Source organism: Antedon bifida, chromosome 9, assembly GCF_963402885.1.
Source record: "Antedon bifida chromosome 9, ecAntBifi1.1, whole genome shotgun sequence".
Classification (NCBI taxonomy): Eukaryota; Metazoa; Echinodermata; class Crinoidea; order Comatulida; family Antedonidae; genus Antedon; species Antedon bifida.
Genome location: NC_136234.1, coordinates 19433708 through 19449730, shown reverse-complemented (window position 1 = coordinate 19449730; position 16023 = coordinate 19433708). Strand labels below are relative to the sequence as shown.

The 16023-nt window shown below is 36.2% G+C and overlaps 3 protein-coding genes across 4 annotated transcripts in view; 2 read left to right on the top strand and 1 right to left on the bottom strand.

Moving 5' to 3' along the window:
* Window positions 1-2254: 2254 nt before the first annotated feature.
* Window positions 2255-4318, top strand: LOC144852222 (cyclin-dependent kinase 5 homolog). Its single transcript, XM_078709986.1, has one exon. The coding sequence runs from the start codon at window positions 2381-2383 to the stop codon at window positions 3533-3535; it is 1155 nt and encodes a 384-aa protein (XP_078566112.1). The 5' UTR covers window positions 2255-2380; the 3' UTR covers window positions 3536-4318.
* LOC144852992 (peroxisomal ATPase PEX6-like) lies at window positions 4124-14826 on the bottom strand. Its single transcript, XM_078711046.1, has 17 exons — window positions 13549-14826; window positions 12910-13088; window positions 12175-12358; window positions 11654-11802; window positions 11257-11441; window positions 10936-11013; window positions 10495-10646; window positions 10272-10373; window positions 9891-9967; window positions 9388-9414; window positions 8019-8154; window positions 7693-7813; window positions 7320-7466; window positions 6832-7057; window positions 6629-6706; window positions 5885-6024; window positions 4124-5775 (listed from the first exon to the last, which is right to left on the bottom strand). The coding sequence occupies exons 1-17, from the start codon at window positions 14824-14826 to the stop codon at window positions 5639-5641; spliced, it is 3396 nt and encodes a 1131-aa protein (XP_078567172.1). The 3' UTR covers window positions 4124-5638.
* Window positions 14764-16023, top strand: part of LOC144852204 (putative ATP-dependent RNA helicase DHX57) — a 29794-nt gene continuing 28534 nt past the window's right edge. For both annotated transcript variants that reach the window (XR_013614277.1, XM_078709957.1), the window contains exon 1: window positions 14764-15519. Coding sequence is in view for 1 of the 2 variants with exons in the window: in XM_078709957.1 (XP_078566083.1) it covers window positions 15038-15519 (482 nt within the window). In the remaining variant the exon portion in view is untranslated. The remainder of the gene's footprint in view (window positions 15520-16023) is intronic.

Sequence of the window (16023 nt, the reverse complement as noted above, 5' to 3'; positions counted from 1 at the left end):
CTATTTTCATTATTATAGCTCTGCCCCAACGGTGGGCTAGTACTGGAGACTTAATATTTAATTTCATATTTCAATGAATAGGGGCACTTTCTAATATAATTTTTTTCATATAATTTCAAATCATGCAACGTGCCATTTATTTCGGGCGGGAACCTATGCAGCTCTATTTTTCAAAATTGTCTTCGCTCAGCCCCAAAAATGGTAGGGTACCGTACTGAAGATTCTTATACATGTTGTAATAAAAATAGATGTCATTTCCGGGGACCTTGCATCAAAACAGTTTGGTATGCCGTGCGTTGTTATGCAAATGAGTTTGTGCAGGTGTATTATGGGGAAGATTCGCGGTGAACACGCCACACTGTTAAATTTGATGTTGTTAATCTTTACATTAGAAAATTGTTCATTCAAATCATGTAAATAAAACATTTTCCGGGCGGGAACCTAACAGCTCTTCTCTTTTAGTTTGCAAAAGTAATCTCGAAAAGAACTCATGTGGAAAAGAAGCCCACCCAAGAGTACTAAAAATGAAGGAGCACATGGGCTTCTTTTCGAGGTTTTATGGCAGTAGTCTATTTAATGGAAAATAATGCCATGCAACTTTGTTTTTGATTTAAAAAAAGGTCCACTTGTTTAGGCCTGACATTTACAAACCTCAAAATATCTCTCTTTCAAAGTCAAAGAAAAACAATATTTATTTCCAATTCCAAAAAAAAAAAAAAAAAATATCCGTAGAGGTTCGAACCCAGTCTACTAGAGTTGAGAGCAACCAAACCTGAGCATTACCCGTTCGGCCACAAAGTAGTACATGACTGAACAGCTGATAATAGTCTATTTATACGTGTATTACGTAATTCATCAGTACGTCATAACTATCATATTAATCTTGTTAAAACCAAAATGATCAGTTAGCTCAGTCGCCTGAGCGTCGTGTTGACAACACGTATGTCGTGGGTTCGATTCCCACGCTGGTCGGTGGAATAGAGTTAAAGGCATGCGGCCACTGTGTTTGGGGTTCACAGAATTATACGTCCCCCTTTCCACCACACATCATGAGGCGACAACATCAATGCATCTGGTGATGTGGTGGAAACGACCCCAAAAGGCTGTGGCAGGGCCTTAGTGCTGAGGCAGGGAGAGCACATTTAACATCTTTTTTGTTTTAAATTTTTTTTTCAACCTGTATTCGATCTCGTAAATTTTATGTTTGCCGCCCTCAATTTTAAAAGAAATTGAATTTATTATATATTCATCGCAGGTGTACGAAACGGTTTGGTATGCCGTGCATTGTTATGCAATGGTCACGTGCAGGTGTAGTGGGAAAGATGCTATTGTTAGTCATTCGCGGTCAACACGCCACACTGTTAAATTTTGATTTTGTTAATAGTAGTATATAAGTGCAATTCTGGGCTCTATTTTCATTATTAGCTCCATGGTGGGCTAGTACTGGAGACTTAATATTTAATTTCATATTTCAATGAATATGTGCACTTTCCGGAGACACTAAATAAGTATTTATCTTAGACAAACGCAAGTTATTAAAATCACTGATATGGCTTGAAACTAATTTTTCTTTTGCATTACGGATGGAGTAACCGATATTTAACATATATAGCAAGTTTGAAATATTTTTGAAGTATTTCCAGAAGTATTTTTTCTCGATTTTTTAAATACGAAAAGATATTAACATTCAGTGACTTATTTATAGTTTATATCACTGTGCTCCACTGGTGCCAAATTGTGGCCACTTGAGCACAGTGTATTAACATACGAAAAGATATTCAATTCAATTCATATTTATAATGCGCCGAATTCTTTCCAAAAAGATAAGTTCTAAGGCGCAACGCCAGAACCGCTAGCACTCGTAAATTTGTTGAAATAAATATGATTTCAGATGCCTTTTAAACATATAATATTGAAACTTATTGAAGCGACTTTATATTAGGTCCACTTGAGCAGTAGTGACTTATTTCTATTATATCACTCTGCTACCCTGGTGCTAAATTGGGTCCACAGTTACCGTAGTACTATTTCTATTATTGAAGTTAATAAAGGCATAAATGGCGCTCCGTAGAGAAGTAGAGAATGCTCCAGTCGTCAGAATGACGCTCTGAATATACCTCAAAATTCTGAATAACAAAATCTTGTGTTTACTACTGTTACGCTTGGTTGAGTTTCTCATCTGCATACAATATGATTGGCTGGCTGGTGAAAATCTTTTGTGAGGAAGAGCCAATCATAGAAAGCGACAGGATTTGACCCTGCAGAAGCGGTGGTTTTCAAGAAGACAATACGGTAGGCCTAGCTTTTTTTTGATAATTGAATAAATGCACTGCACAATTACCGGTAAATAAATGATTTAAGAACGTTCAAAACATCAAATATGGAATCTTTTATAATTCAAGAAAAACTCCGGGATGGATTTTTTGGAGCAGAGTATAAATTACAAGAACAATCGTGGAAAGGAACGAAGCTTAGGACTGTGAAAATGATAAGTATGTCTAACGAGGACGAGGCAAAGTGTAGTCGCGATGTGCTCAAAAACACTCTGCTGCAGCTGCCTAAAAACGAGCACATCGTACGTCTGAAAAACGTTCTCGTTAGGCGTGAAAACTTCACTGAAATATTCCTTTGCCCAGTGTATAAGAATGTGGAGGGCGAATTTTTAAATGACTACATTATGAATCGTCATTTGGCTATGTCTGATACTGCATATAAAGTGTTTTTTATGCATTTGATGCGAGGTGTTGTGTTCCTGCATAGTCAGGGCTATAGCCATGGATTTCTAAATCCGTATAACATTATCGTTACCCGAGATAAAACTGGAACAGCCATTTTAAAACTGACAGATTATGGTCTTGCGAAAATGTGTGGGGCACCGGTGGATAAACCGAATGATGATTCATCATCGGAAACAACTGATGATAAGGAAAACGCGAGCGAGAAAGATGGCCGTGACTTGGCGCGTGTGTATTATGCATCACCGGAAACGCATGATACCGAGTTAAGTTGGCTTCGTAGGTGTTGTACGTCAGTTGATATTTTCAGTTTAGGGCTGATCATGTACGCCCTCACTGAACACAAAATTTTACCGAACACAAAAGTTCTTGCAGGGTATGTTAACTACCCAGGGTACGGATCTATCTCAATCGGGAAGTTCCGATACGAAAACCCAAGCGTAAATTTTGATCAGAAGTTTTACAGCAGATGCAGTGCTGAGTTCCGTCGGATTTTAAAGCGGTTGCTTCACGTCGATCCCAATGCACGTCCTTCAGCTTCTCTTGCTCAACAACTTTTGGAGAAATGCGCTAACGTAAGAACAGCAGAGGTGGACACGAGACAAAGTCGTAAACGCAAGAGAAGCTCTGCGATGTTTGAGCCGTTGATGTCGCCACCACAGCCATCATGTATGGGGTTGAGTGTTCGTGGAAGTGTTCGCAGGGCTAGCAACTCGCAGTTTGTGCGCCGTGCATCTAAACGTTTCAAGACGGTTAGCAATTCGTTACAGAAGCGTAATTCGTTAAAACTGCCATCCTAATCAATTGCCGTCAATCTTTTTTTGTGCAATTGTTGACTGACATACATTTTATATTTAATTTTATTTTAAATTCTTTTTATTGCATGATTGTCCAGAGATAAAAAGTGGTAACTGTAAATTCGTGTTTGCTTTTAAAAGCTTGATAGAATAGAAATCTCCAACACTATAAAATTGTATTAATTATAATTAATTTGCGTCCAACTTTTAAAAATTGTTCAATAGGTACAGTAACTCTGTGCTTCCTTTTAAGAGAGCTGCCGTTAATTTGCGTCCTAATTTTAAATCCAGCCAACAAAAAGTACTTTTTTTTTATAAATTTTTATAATTTTTAAATATTGTATTGTAAATATCCGATACAGTTATCGTTTTTTTAATTAATAAACTGTAAATAAACAGAAATCTTACGATAATATCACATTGCTGAAACCTAAAATGTACAGTAACTTTCTCAGTGTTCAATTGTTTAAAGTGATGTATTGTTCTTTTCAACTTAATCAACATATTTTCAGTTGACTACTGTAATTTAAAAACTTATTTTTAAATAATTCAGTAATTGAAGAATGCCCTTGAGTTGAGTTGCTTTTCTTAAAATCAATTGCTTGAATATGTATTAAATGTATGCTAAATCGTGGTGACATTTCTCCTTTTTACTGTACCAATTTTTAGTTGCAACTACTGTATTACAGTAAATTGTACATAACATTTCTGTGCTAAATAATTTGTTAGTAATAAGCTTATGAATTGTATCAAACTTTAATAAATAAAATGATACATCCACTTGGATTTATTGATTTTATTACCAGTAATTTCATATTTGATAATTACAGTATATACAATATCTTATCAGTAGTTTAAACAAACTAAATAATGTACTGTTACTGTATATAATGGAAGATGGTAATGTATATTTTACATTTGCCCCTCTCCACCCAGGTGTATAATTGGGAACCCGATTAGATCAAGACACAACTTTGCGCTGATTACTAGCTGCATATATGGGAGTATGTTCAGGAAATGACTGGGGTAATAATGTTCAGCGCATTGAGAGCTTGCTTATATGCGCTATATAAGAATGAACTATTATTATTATTATTATTATCTTAAAACAGTATTAAATTGTATTTCCTTGTAAGTTATTTGGCCATTGAAGATGCGATGGGTCATCCTAAACTGTCACTCATTTGCGTTGCGTCCACGTGGGAAACACCGTCTAAAAAACTATTTATTTTTAATAGAGGCTGCATGTGATATTCAATTATACACAAACTACCAAGACTGGTTTTATCTGGAGTTTTTTAAAAAACATTGATCATGCAAAAGAAATTATTACTGTATTTGTACGATTGCATTTGACCTTATTGCCTGAAATTTAATTTAAACTTAATAATGTACTACTGTAAAAACATATCCATATTCCTAGTTTATCTATTTTTCAACTCAATATTTGTTCCAATTTCCTTGATTAAAATATAAAATACAACAGCACCGCTATAAAAATACCACGAACCATTTAAACTCTACAATAAATCTTTCTGTTAAACAGTATTAATCACATACTGTAATATATTTCATTGTGTTATAACTATTTAAATTTCTCTAATACCCACTATATATTGCATCCAAGTAATTTTTATACATACTGTATGACTGACGTCGGTTTTGCCAGCAAGATTTAAAAAATATGGATTGACTGTCTACGAGTGATGGTGCCCAAATCTGGTAGTAATATGGCATCGTCATCATATATTTGTCGCATAAAGTTTGATAGAGCTTAATTAAAAATAGTGTAAAAGGATCATGTCAAAATTATGTTACTGCAGTAACTACATTTGTTACTGCATCTACTGTAGACTAATGATACATGTTAAGAGGCCAGCACACAACCAGATGTGCCAACTGACTGCCAGTGGCGTAACGCTGAGGCCCATGGTTTAGGGATGGTAAGTAGCTCTTTACGCTGGAGGCCTTGGGCATTTTAGCTTTTTTTGACATATTTTGATGCCTTTTTATCCCTCTAGGCCCCTGGGTCAGTGCCAGTCAGCGCCCACAGCAGTTGCGCCACTACTGGCTTGTTCGTTTACTAGGCTCGTAAAATAATGGTTTCTACTCTTTGTTAAAAGTGTTTTGTATTTGTTTATAATGCTGAAGTTCTGCATCAGAGACTGATGGTATTAGGTTCTGGAGAGCACATTCAAAATCATCTTCTTGTACGACCACATCATCAGTGCTTCCATCCTCTCCTGAAAGAAAGAAAAGAGAAGATTTTACACCCATCATGTCCATATACGAGCACACATTTTTGTCACAGAGTTTGATAGTGTGGACAGAGCTTATAAATACAATACTAACCCTCTTCTATGTTCACAATTTTCCGCTTGATTGCATTCAACATGGCGTCAGAACACAGTGCATAGAAATCAGCCCCTGTCATGTTGAATGGGCAGTGTCTTGTAATAGACTCCAGCGAAAGGTCTGTGGATAGGTTGAATCTGGATAGTAGAATAGAGAATGAACATTAGAACCAAATAGGGTCTGTCGACTCAATACCAGACTCCTTGAAAACTATAAACGTTTTATTATATTTTTTATTTATTTATGTCGTTAGGCACATGTGGCCAAGGATTACCAATAGTAAATTAATCACTGTCCTATCAGATAGGTGGAAATCCTCCCAGGTTTAGAGGCTATATTCTGTGAACCAGTTCACCTAGGTAACCCCCTAACCTGTCTCAAATGATGAACTGGGTGCACACAGGTAAACCTACCGTTTATAGTCCTTATCCCAGAAGACTTATTCCACCACCAGAACTAGGAGCAAGTCGGCCTTAAACCCATGTCCAATATTGTTGGCTCTTTAGGTGCGGTAAATGGCGCCCCTGCTTTAATTGCTTGGCCATTTGAATATCCCGTAAAACTTCCAAACGGTTTACGATTAAAAACACATTTGGAATACCAAAGAGTAACTATATAGGCTAGCCCAATCCTAGAATCTGGAGTTGAAAAGTATGCGATAGGAACTTGTATTTCCCAAAGAATTGTTTGGTTGTTTATGTAGGATCTTCCTTGATTTGCCAGATGGCATGTTAAACTTACTTTCTGGTCAGTGCCTGTAGGATCTTGAGCTGAGATGATCTGTCTTCACTCACACCTAGGTACACTAACTTGTCAAATCTAATACATAGATGAAAAAAGGAAAATGAGCTACATAAACTGAACCAAATACTCATTTGCCTTGCAGTACTTGCTAATTCATTTATTTAATTTTTATGCCGATAAAGATATGTACAGTAGAATACCTTCCAGGCCTTAACAAAGCCGGGTCCAATAGGTCAGGTCTGTTGGTTGCTCCGATCACAAACACGTCTGTCGCTTTGTGTAGTCCGTCAAGTTCGGCCAGCAACTGGGACACGACTCTGTCCATCACCCCACCAGAGTCGCCACTACGACCACGATTAGGGGCTAAAGAATCCAGCTCATCAAAGAAAATGACACACGGTGTGGCACTTCTAGCCCGCGAAAAAACTATGAAATTAAAATTGTTCATTCATATTAACAAGTATCTTTGCATTCTATCAGGCCAATTAGCAAAGTATAAAGCTCTGTCTACACTATGAAACTTAATGTGACAAAAAAAATATGATGTGCCCATACATGGACATGATGATGTCATATCACTACCATATTTGGGCACACCACACTTTTTTTGTCAAACTAGTTTGATAGTGTAGATGGAGCTTTAGAAAAAAATGTTAACATGTTTGTGTTGGGAGTTTTTTAACCTTACCTTCTCGTACGTTTTCTTCACTCTGCCCAACATACATATTAATCAGCTCGGGTCCCTTAACACTTAGGAAATTGAGGGCGCACTCTGTCGCTACCGCTTTGGCAAGCAGCGTTTTACCGGTACCAGGAGGTCCATACAATAGGATACCTAAAATACAGTATAGTTTTTAAAATCAACAACTCGGGGTTAAAAGAAGTAGGAAGAAAAGAATTTTTATTTTCTATGGACCAGAGATTCCGAAATAAATGAATGAATAGGCGTTGACTCTATGCTATAACATATGTTTTACTTTGTTCATTTCATAGGAAAGAGGTATCCCAAAGAAGGGATTCCCATAACTGTATTTTTTATTGATCATGCTTGTCATTTTTACCAGATCTCCTTAGGCCTGCGGCAAACAGCTCTGGATGTTGCAGAGGTAGTTGTACAGTGTCTAGGATCTCTTCCTTCACGTTAGCTAAGCCTCCTACGTCTTCCCAGTGAACATCAGGGATCTACAACACAAATAACACAACTGATTCTGCAAGCCCAGATTGTGAAAAATGTGTCGCCAACACTTTTTCTCCCAGAGGGCCTAGTAGTATACTAGATTAAAACATTTTTATATCCAAAATAATTGGGAGAAATTGCATACATTATTTAGTGAGAGACGACAGATCAGTTGAAATATCAGTTGATTTAAGAGGTATGCATACGTACCTTTGGAGCACCAATCGCGTCAGAGTGGGCGGACTGTAACTGGTCCAAGGCTTTGCCAAAATCCACGCCATGAATCTTAAACCCAGCAGTGCAAAGGTCATTCTCCTCTCGCATACTTAATTTGCTGCCAACGGAACTGAAAAAGACACAATGGTTTAGTTTTTAAACCCAAACAGTAAAGAGTTGGTAAAAATACAATAGAAATACACTAAATGTCATGCTTTTCAGAAATGTTTGCTAAAATAGTGATTTCTTGTGCAAAAAAAATGTGAAAATGGAATCTACCACACATGCACTTTAGTTTTATATACTGTACTATAAGCCTCACAAATGCAAATAACACATACACATATGCTATGTTGAAGAAAATAGTGAAATGTTTTCTGTAACTAAAAAGCTATGTTTAATATACTAAAATAAAAATATGATATGGAAAGAATATTTATGCCTCAAAACATGCATTAAGTATATTACATAACACTAGGACTATTGTAACACAGTAGAATAGTACAGTAAAGTAAACAACAGTAGAATCCCTTCCTTGGGACACCTTTATTCAGAGGACAACCATATTAAGAGGACACTTTCTGTGAAATGAACAAGGGGTAACACATGTTTTAACACTACGGCCAATCCCTGTTCAGAGGAAACCTCTATTTAATGTGATACTTTCCTGTAAAATCTATAATATTTTCAAACTATACTACACCCAGCCTCTATTAAGGGAAATTTGATGGGCCGGGAAGGTGTCTCCTTAATATGGGTCTACAATAAACATATTAATATACTACACAATGAAATAATATTAGTACTATTGTACTCTGTATAACAATAAAGAAGTGAATGTATAGAGCCTTTATAAAGCATTAAATTGGTAAAAACAGTAATATATTGGCATATTAAAATAATATTAATATTTAAGCAACATTGTACACAATTATGTTATACTGTACAGTCAACTCTTCCCAATACCAGACACCTTTAGGTTGGAAAGTCTGGTATTTGGAATGTGTTTTTAATGGTAGAAATGAATTTGGAAACATTTGGACCTCAAGAAAAGTCTAGTTTTGGGAGAGTTGACTGTAATTTGTTTATTCAAATTGTATACTGTACAGTACTGTATATGCAATATTAACACCTTGTTTATGTATCTCTGCTGTATTTTATTCTAATAAACTGTTAATTAATATAATAATTAATGTGAAATTAGTCCATGAGAGTAACTTGCACTACAAAAGACGGAATAATATCCAATAGTTTTGAATTATTTTAATTAGATTAACTGAAAGCTGTGCAGATAAAATATACAGTTAACTATTATTATTAATGAAATTGTTCCCAACACCAAGCAGAGTTATTGCTCTCATACCTAATCCTTGTGTTGTGTGATGAGGTACTGAAATAAAATGTTTCACACTGCCTTTTAATTGTTAAATACCAACAATGTATATTTATTCCCATCACCCTTAATTATCTAAAGGTAGTTGTACTGTACATCGTGTATATGGAAAGTATTTAGCACAACATTCCAATGTGTTGAATTATTTTAAAGAGTTAAATTATTTTTTTGTATTACTAATGCAATATAGTTTTATTGGAATTGCCCTTCTGGCAGAAGTTCTTTAAAAATTACAAATGAAAATTAGATTAGGGTCAACAGTATACTCAACTGCTTTTAAAGCTCTGTCTACACTATCAAACGATGTGACAACAAATAATGTGATGTGCCCATGGACATGGTGATGTCATATCACTACCATATTTAAGCATATCACTACCATACTTGGGAACATCACACTTTTTTGTCAAACTAGTTTGATAGTGTAGACAGAGCTTAAAAAGAATATCCTCATATGTATCTTATATCCTTACCATGCGTTTGTGATTCTATGCAATGCTGCTCTGGTTGTGTGAGACAACAGTGATGTTAAATCGCCGAGGACCATACCCTTAGAAGACAAATTAATTCATAAATAACGATGCTATATTACCTAAATATAAATTGAATATCTCTCACATTTTCAATATGTTTCAAACTACTGTATCCATTTTATACCAGCCCCAGAGCAGGTACCTCCTAACTCCAAGTCAGTTTTTAAAACTTTCTATTAGCAATTCCGGTCATTTTGATATACCCAAACCTTTCCACACTGGGTTGAAAATAAATGTAATCTTAATATTCATATTTTGGGAGTTCATATTACAATTGTTGTGCCAACGGCTCCCTCGTTTAAACAAAACAGACAAACTTACAGCGGTCCTACGAGCCAAGTGAGGTAGATCCACATCCGATGCAATCCCAAAACGAGAACATAACGCATTTAAAATGTCCAGTCTTTCCTCTTCTTTTGGAGTCTAGCAAATAAAAACAGTTTTTTTTTTTCAGGGAGAGTATGTTTGTTTGTAAATGATGCATTTTTAAATCAACACAAAATAAAACATTTTGTTGTCAATTTGTTTAAATATTTATACCTACATCTATCTTTAGAGTATGCACAAAACAAGACTGGAGATCAGCAACAACACTTTTACTATATGGTGATGTTGCTATGACGACCATTGGCCAATCAGGACAGCTTTCAAGTAGAGTGGACAAAGTTTCTTTCAAAAATGCTGCCACTCGTGAATCTAAAAATAAAATTATGAAAAAAAATTTGAACAGTAAATTTTCATATTTTGATCTAAAGCTCTGTCTACACCATAAAACTTTATGTGACACATGTGTCCCATATAGGGACATGACATGTCACTACCATATTTGGGAGCTTTTAGCCCTGTCTACACAGTTATCAAATTATTTTTACAAAAAAGGTGTGATGTGCCCAAATATAGTGTCATATAACTACCATATTTGGGCACACCACACTACCTTGATAGTGTAGACAGACCTTAACAATTTTTAGAAAAGTAATCTAACCTTCGCCTGTTCCATCCCTGTCTCGTGCCAAGACTTGTAAGTTTCGTAGGTGAAGTATGCAAGGTGCAAAGGTACTTGCTACATTAAACAGAAACAATTGGTTATTATTATTATAGTGTATCTTATTATACAAATAATGAGTGCAATGGTACAAATAATTTCATGAAGTGAAAATACGGTAGAACATTTTATCTTTCACCAAATGAAATTATTTGTTCCATTGCATGGATATTAAACCTTCCAAGTAAAAAACCTTTTCAAAGAAGATCATGGAACCTGTCCGCTTACAAGAGGCCTTAATTATTAACAAAATGTCCACACCTTTTACAAACACATTTTTTATTCTTGCTTCTGTAGCCGCTGAGCTATCTCCGCATAAGTTATGACAGTTTACCGTTTGCTCATGCATATTCATACGACGACAAACGGAGCTGATAACGGTGGCTTTCCCGCAGCCTACTGGCCCAGTTAACAGGAATGTTGGTACTAACTTATTGCACTGGGATCTAAGAAGAAAATTAATTAAAAAAGGTTAGCTTTTACTTCTTATTTTGTTTATTATATTATTATTTATATTATGTTTCATTGTATAGAAGTGTCTCATTTCTTTTTTCTTTATTTCGAGAAGTCCCTTGAATAAAGTAGAAGGACTATCCTCTTTAAAGATGGTTAAAATATTGTAATAAAACAGTAATTCTAACAAAGTTGTTTACTGTACCTTGGAATGAGGTAAGGGTACACAAGTTTTTCCAAGTATTCAACATGTTGTATAAGTCCAGCCGGTACTGGTGAGAACCAGATAGGGTCCAGTTTACAACTAAAGTATGCGTCCATGGCCACTGGTATGTAACTGTTCATTGCAGTCACCTACAAGACAGAAAAAAAAACCCCTAAAATAATATACCTTTCCATTTATTATGCTTTATGCATAAAACTTTATTATGCAAGTGCGTGTGGCGCAGTGTGTTGGACGTTGAACTTCATATCGTGAGATCGAATCAAACGCTCATTGCTTGTTTCCTTAGGCAAGACACTTTACTTACAATTGCCTCTCTCCACCCAGGTGTACAAATGGTAAGATCAAGACACATCTTTGCGCTGATTACTAGCTGCATTATGGGAGTATGTTTCCATACGTGTTTGATCCAAATATGACCGGGGTAATAATATGTGCAGCGCTTAGGTTTTACAACAGCGCGTTATAAATCCAGGATATTATTATTATGCATAAAGGCCCACCTGGAATATGCTAGTATGTGCCGAGTCTGCTAGGTATGAGGTACATTGATTATCCCCAGAATCAATCCTGGTGATCTTGTAGTATATTATTGGTGAGCGGTCATTGCAGTCCTCTGTGATGTCCTGGTAGTGCTCAGGAAAACTGATACTGGACATGCAGATGACGTCACCCACTGATATCAACCTACAACATAAGAAAGAAAATATTAACGAAGTATATATTATAATGCATTCAAAGTGTCCCCTTAATAGGAGTTTACTCTAGTGTTAAAACATATTGGCCCTCGTTTGTTTTGCAGGGAAGTGCCCCTTGATAGGGGTTTCCCCAGAATATGGGTGTCCCCTGAATAGAGGTGTCTCAAAGGAGGGGTTTTACTGTATTAACAAAACCCCTGCAACATTGTACTGTAACCATACAATAAGTTAACCTGATTGGATAAAGAAACTTAGTGTAATAGATTGGAAGCAAAACTATATAGTGGAACAGTAGCCAAGTGGCTAATACACTGGCTTTCCAATCTAAGGGTCCATGGTTCAAATCCTGAAATAGTCAGGTTTTTTTTCTCATGCTCAAAACAATTGCATTTTTGAAAAATAATATTTATTACAGTACAGTATATGGTTTTAAAATATTATATTTATTACAGTACTGTATATTGTTTTTAAACATATTTATTATTACAGTAAAAATATATTCATTACAGTATACTTATTATTATATATTTTTTTTTTTACCTGGGCTCGTCAAAATGTTTCCGAAGTATATTGTCAAAGTTAGATACAGCTGGGTAGCCTGGGGATTTGACCAACGCCAGATATGCAGCTGATGCGAATGGTGGGTTGGTATTGCAGGCTAGGCTACGGCTCCCGATATTCAGACTCTTGTTTACCACCAAGTCTTGTGATTGCGCAACCTTTGAGACAAATTTTTTAAATACTGTATACTCAGTCATTAGTAGTTTAATGTCAATGTATCATATTTTACTGATATTTGAATATCACATTAGGACATGAATTATGTAGTAATTTTAAGCCTGTGGACAATTAGTAAAGTGGTATGATCTGTAATGTCACACACTAAAAAACGTCAGTGTTTATTCTAGTACTGTAGGTAAAAATGAACCAGGAGCCATCCTTAAGATTATTACTGGCTCAAATAAGTCACATAATCTATGACATTTTCTGTGAAAAATTGACTGTCGAAAACAGGGCCAGTTACTATTGAGGTTTTAGAGCCCCCTCCTGGAATTTACTGGTCATTAGCCAGTGGTACTAAACCGTACACTGTGAACCATTTTTATGATTTTTGATTTAATTTTTAGATTTATTACCAAAAAGAAAGTAATTCAAAATTCTATTTTTTACGATTGATACCTGCACAGAAAGAAGTGCATCAGATTGTATTAGTAACGATGGATGATGCTGCAAGTTGTACCACAATAATGGTGATATGTACAACACATCGTCTTCAGGTATCAAGTAGTCGTCCGAGCATTCATTCCTTTCTTGGTTGCCAGTTCCCAACGTGGAAAAACCATTAATTGCCAACACCTGAGCAAGTTGGCTCTTTGAATGTCTTCCATCCATCTGGTCAGACATTTGACTGTCTTTTGATGTTGTCTGGTTCTCCTGCTGGAGAGGTCTGGACATCTTGATCCAGCTTCCACTGAATGTTTGAAGTCTGGCAAGAGTCTGCACAGTAGCACCAACTTTATAAAGAGGTTCGCAAATAGTGGATTGACATGCTTCAGCGGCTTCTGCCAACATCAAGCGGTGCGTTGATGCTTTTGGGACGAGGTTTGTTCGGAGGAAATGTACTTGGGAAGACGTCAAGCCTTTTGGTTTGTCATCAATGTGAACATCATCAATGAGTTTGGCAAATTCAGATATAAGAGGTGGGATGCTGCTAACATCTTCAGAGTTCCAGTCCAGGGTTATGGAAGGATCCTGTTGCCAAGCGTAGTCATCCTTTGGATCTTCTATGTGCTCTTTCATATGTGTAATTATTATGGAAGTATTTAGCGAAATTATTCCTTGTTGTACAGGCTCGCATTGCAGCGTTACTATGTCAAAATAATTTGAAAGTCTGTACGAATCATCGTTACTAAAAACCGGTATAATTGGAGCTAAAAATGCATCACCAGAGCGAACTAAAACCTTTTGTTGACAGACCGACACAAGTAAACCCGTACTAAATAACCTCTTTTTTGCCCATTCGTAGCATTGCAAAGTTTTAGCACCAAAAACTACTTTTGTAAGAGGGAAAGCTTGGACAGGTCTTATATGCACATGCTCTGAATCTAGAATATTATAATGCCGATGGAAAAATTCGGAAGAATATAAAACAATTCCTATAAAAGTTTCTGACACCTGGGCAATGGATATGCCTTTGTTGACAATCGAATCGTCCAGGACCTGCACACAGACGAACTGTTCTCGGCCATCGGCATGGCGAGGCCACTGGCTACAAGTTCTACACTCTTTCTTCCAAACTAAAGAAAGAATTATGTAATTATCGTGTCTTTCTCCTAGTATATTTATTGCTGCACTTTTTGCAACACCTAAATGAAGTGGGTTACTTTCAATGGCAAAGTTAAAACGTGAAAATCTAGCAAGGCTTTCACCCGGCTTCTTCACCGGAAACTCTGCCATCCTGTATTTATCTTCCCATCATGCATAAAATAACCAAATATGGCTGCCTCCATGAGATTGTAAAGTAACCTTTGGTCGCTCGTTTATTTTGCTTGTTTATGGTATTGCAAAATCAAAATGCAATACTATTATTACATAACACTCTGCCAATACTCCTGAAAAACTTTTATATCAACTTTTAATTCATAAATCCTGTTTATAGCAATAAATAATGAGCTCTACAGTACGCCGAGTAAAAGGCAAGCCGAACCGAGGCGGAGGACGTGGAGGAAAGCACAACTCAGCGGGCCGTGGCAGTGGTAGTGGAAGAGGAAGAGGAAACGCGAAGCCTGGCTTCAAGCCTAGCAATAATGGACAGCGAGGAGGAGGCAGTGGGCGAGGATCATCGGCTTCTGGTCGTGGCACAAGTGGTGGACAGTATACCAAACCACCTGCTTCTCAAAAGAAACAGACTTTTTCAATATGGTCAGATGATGATGATGATTATGAATATGATGAAGATGATTATGATGATGATTTTGATGACATTTACGCAGATTTTATTGATGATTCTGCAGTTGTAAACCAATCACAAAGTCGTAGTTCATACAGTAGTAGGCCTGTACCATCAGGGTCATCATATAAACAGAAGAATGAGGAAAGAAAACCGCCGCAAAAAATGACAGATTCATCATCTCGTCCAAGTGCGGCAAGGTAAATTTATTTCGGAATTCCCAATCTGATTTTTTTCGAAACTCTTCCTTAAAACAGAAAACTGTTAAAAAAATAATTACCCTCTTGTTGATGGCCAAACCATTAAATATTTCGCCAAAAACTTTTATTTATATTTTTAGGATTAGCTTTCTCGGTAATTGACGTCACAGAGAAAACCAAAATGTATGGTTTGTGACAACACAAACCCTTGAGAAAAACACTTTAGCTTCGCATTTTATGGTTTTGGTCTAATTTAGTAATGAACTACCACAAGATTTAGATTGTCTGAAACCACAGGATGTCGTAATTTACAATTCATAAATAAAACCGTCAAATAATATTATTACTATTTTTTTGGCTATTTTACACACAATACAAAATATAATATACAGTCAATTCTCCCAATTTACCACACTTTCTAAAAACCGAAAACTCTCCCAAGAGCAGACTTTTCTTGATATCCACAAGGTTCCAAATTTACTATTAAGACCTTATAAGAATACC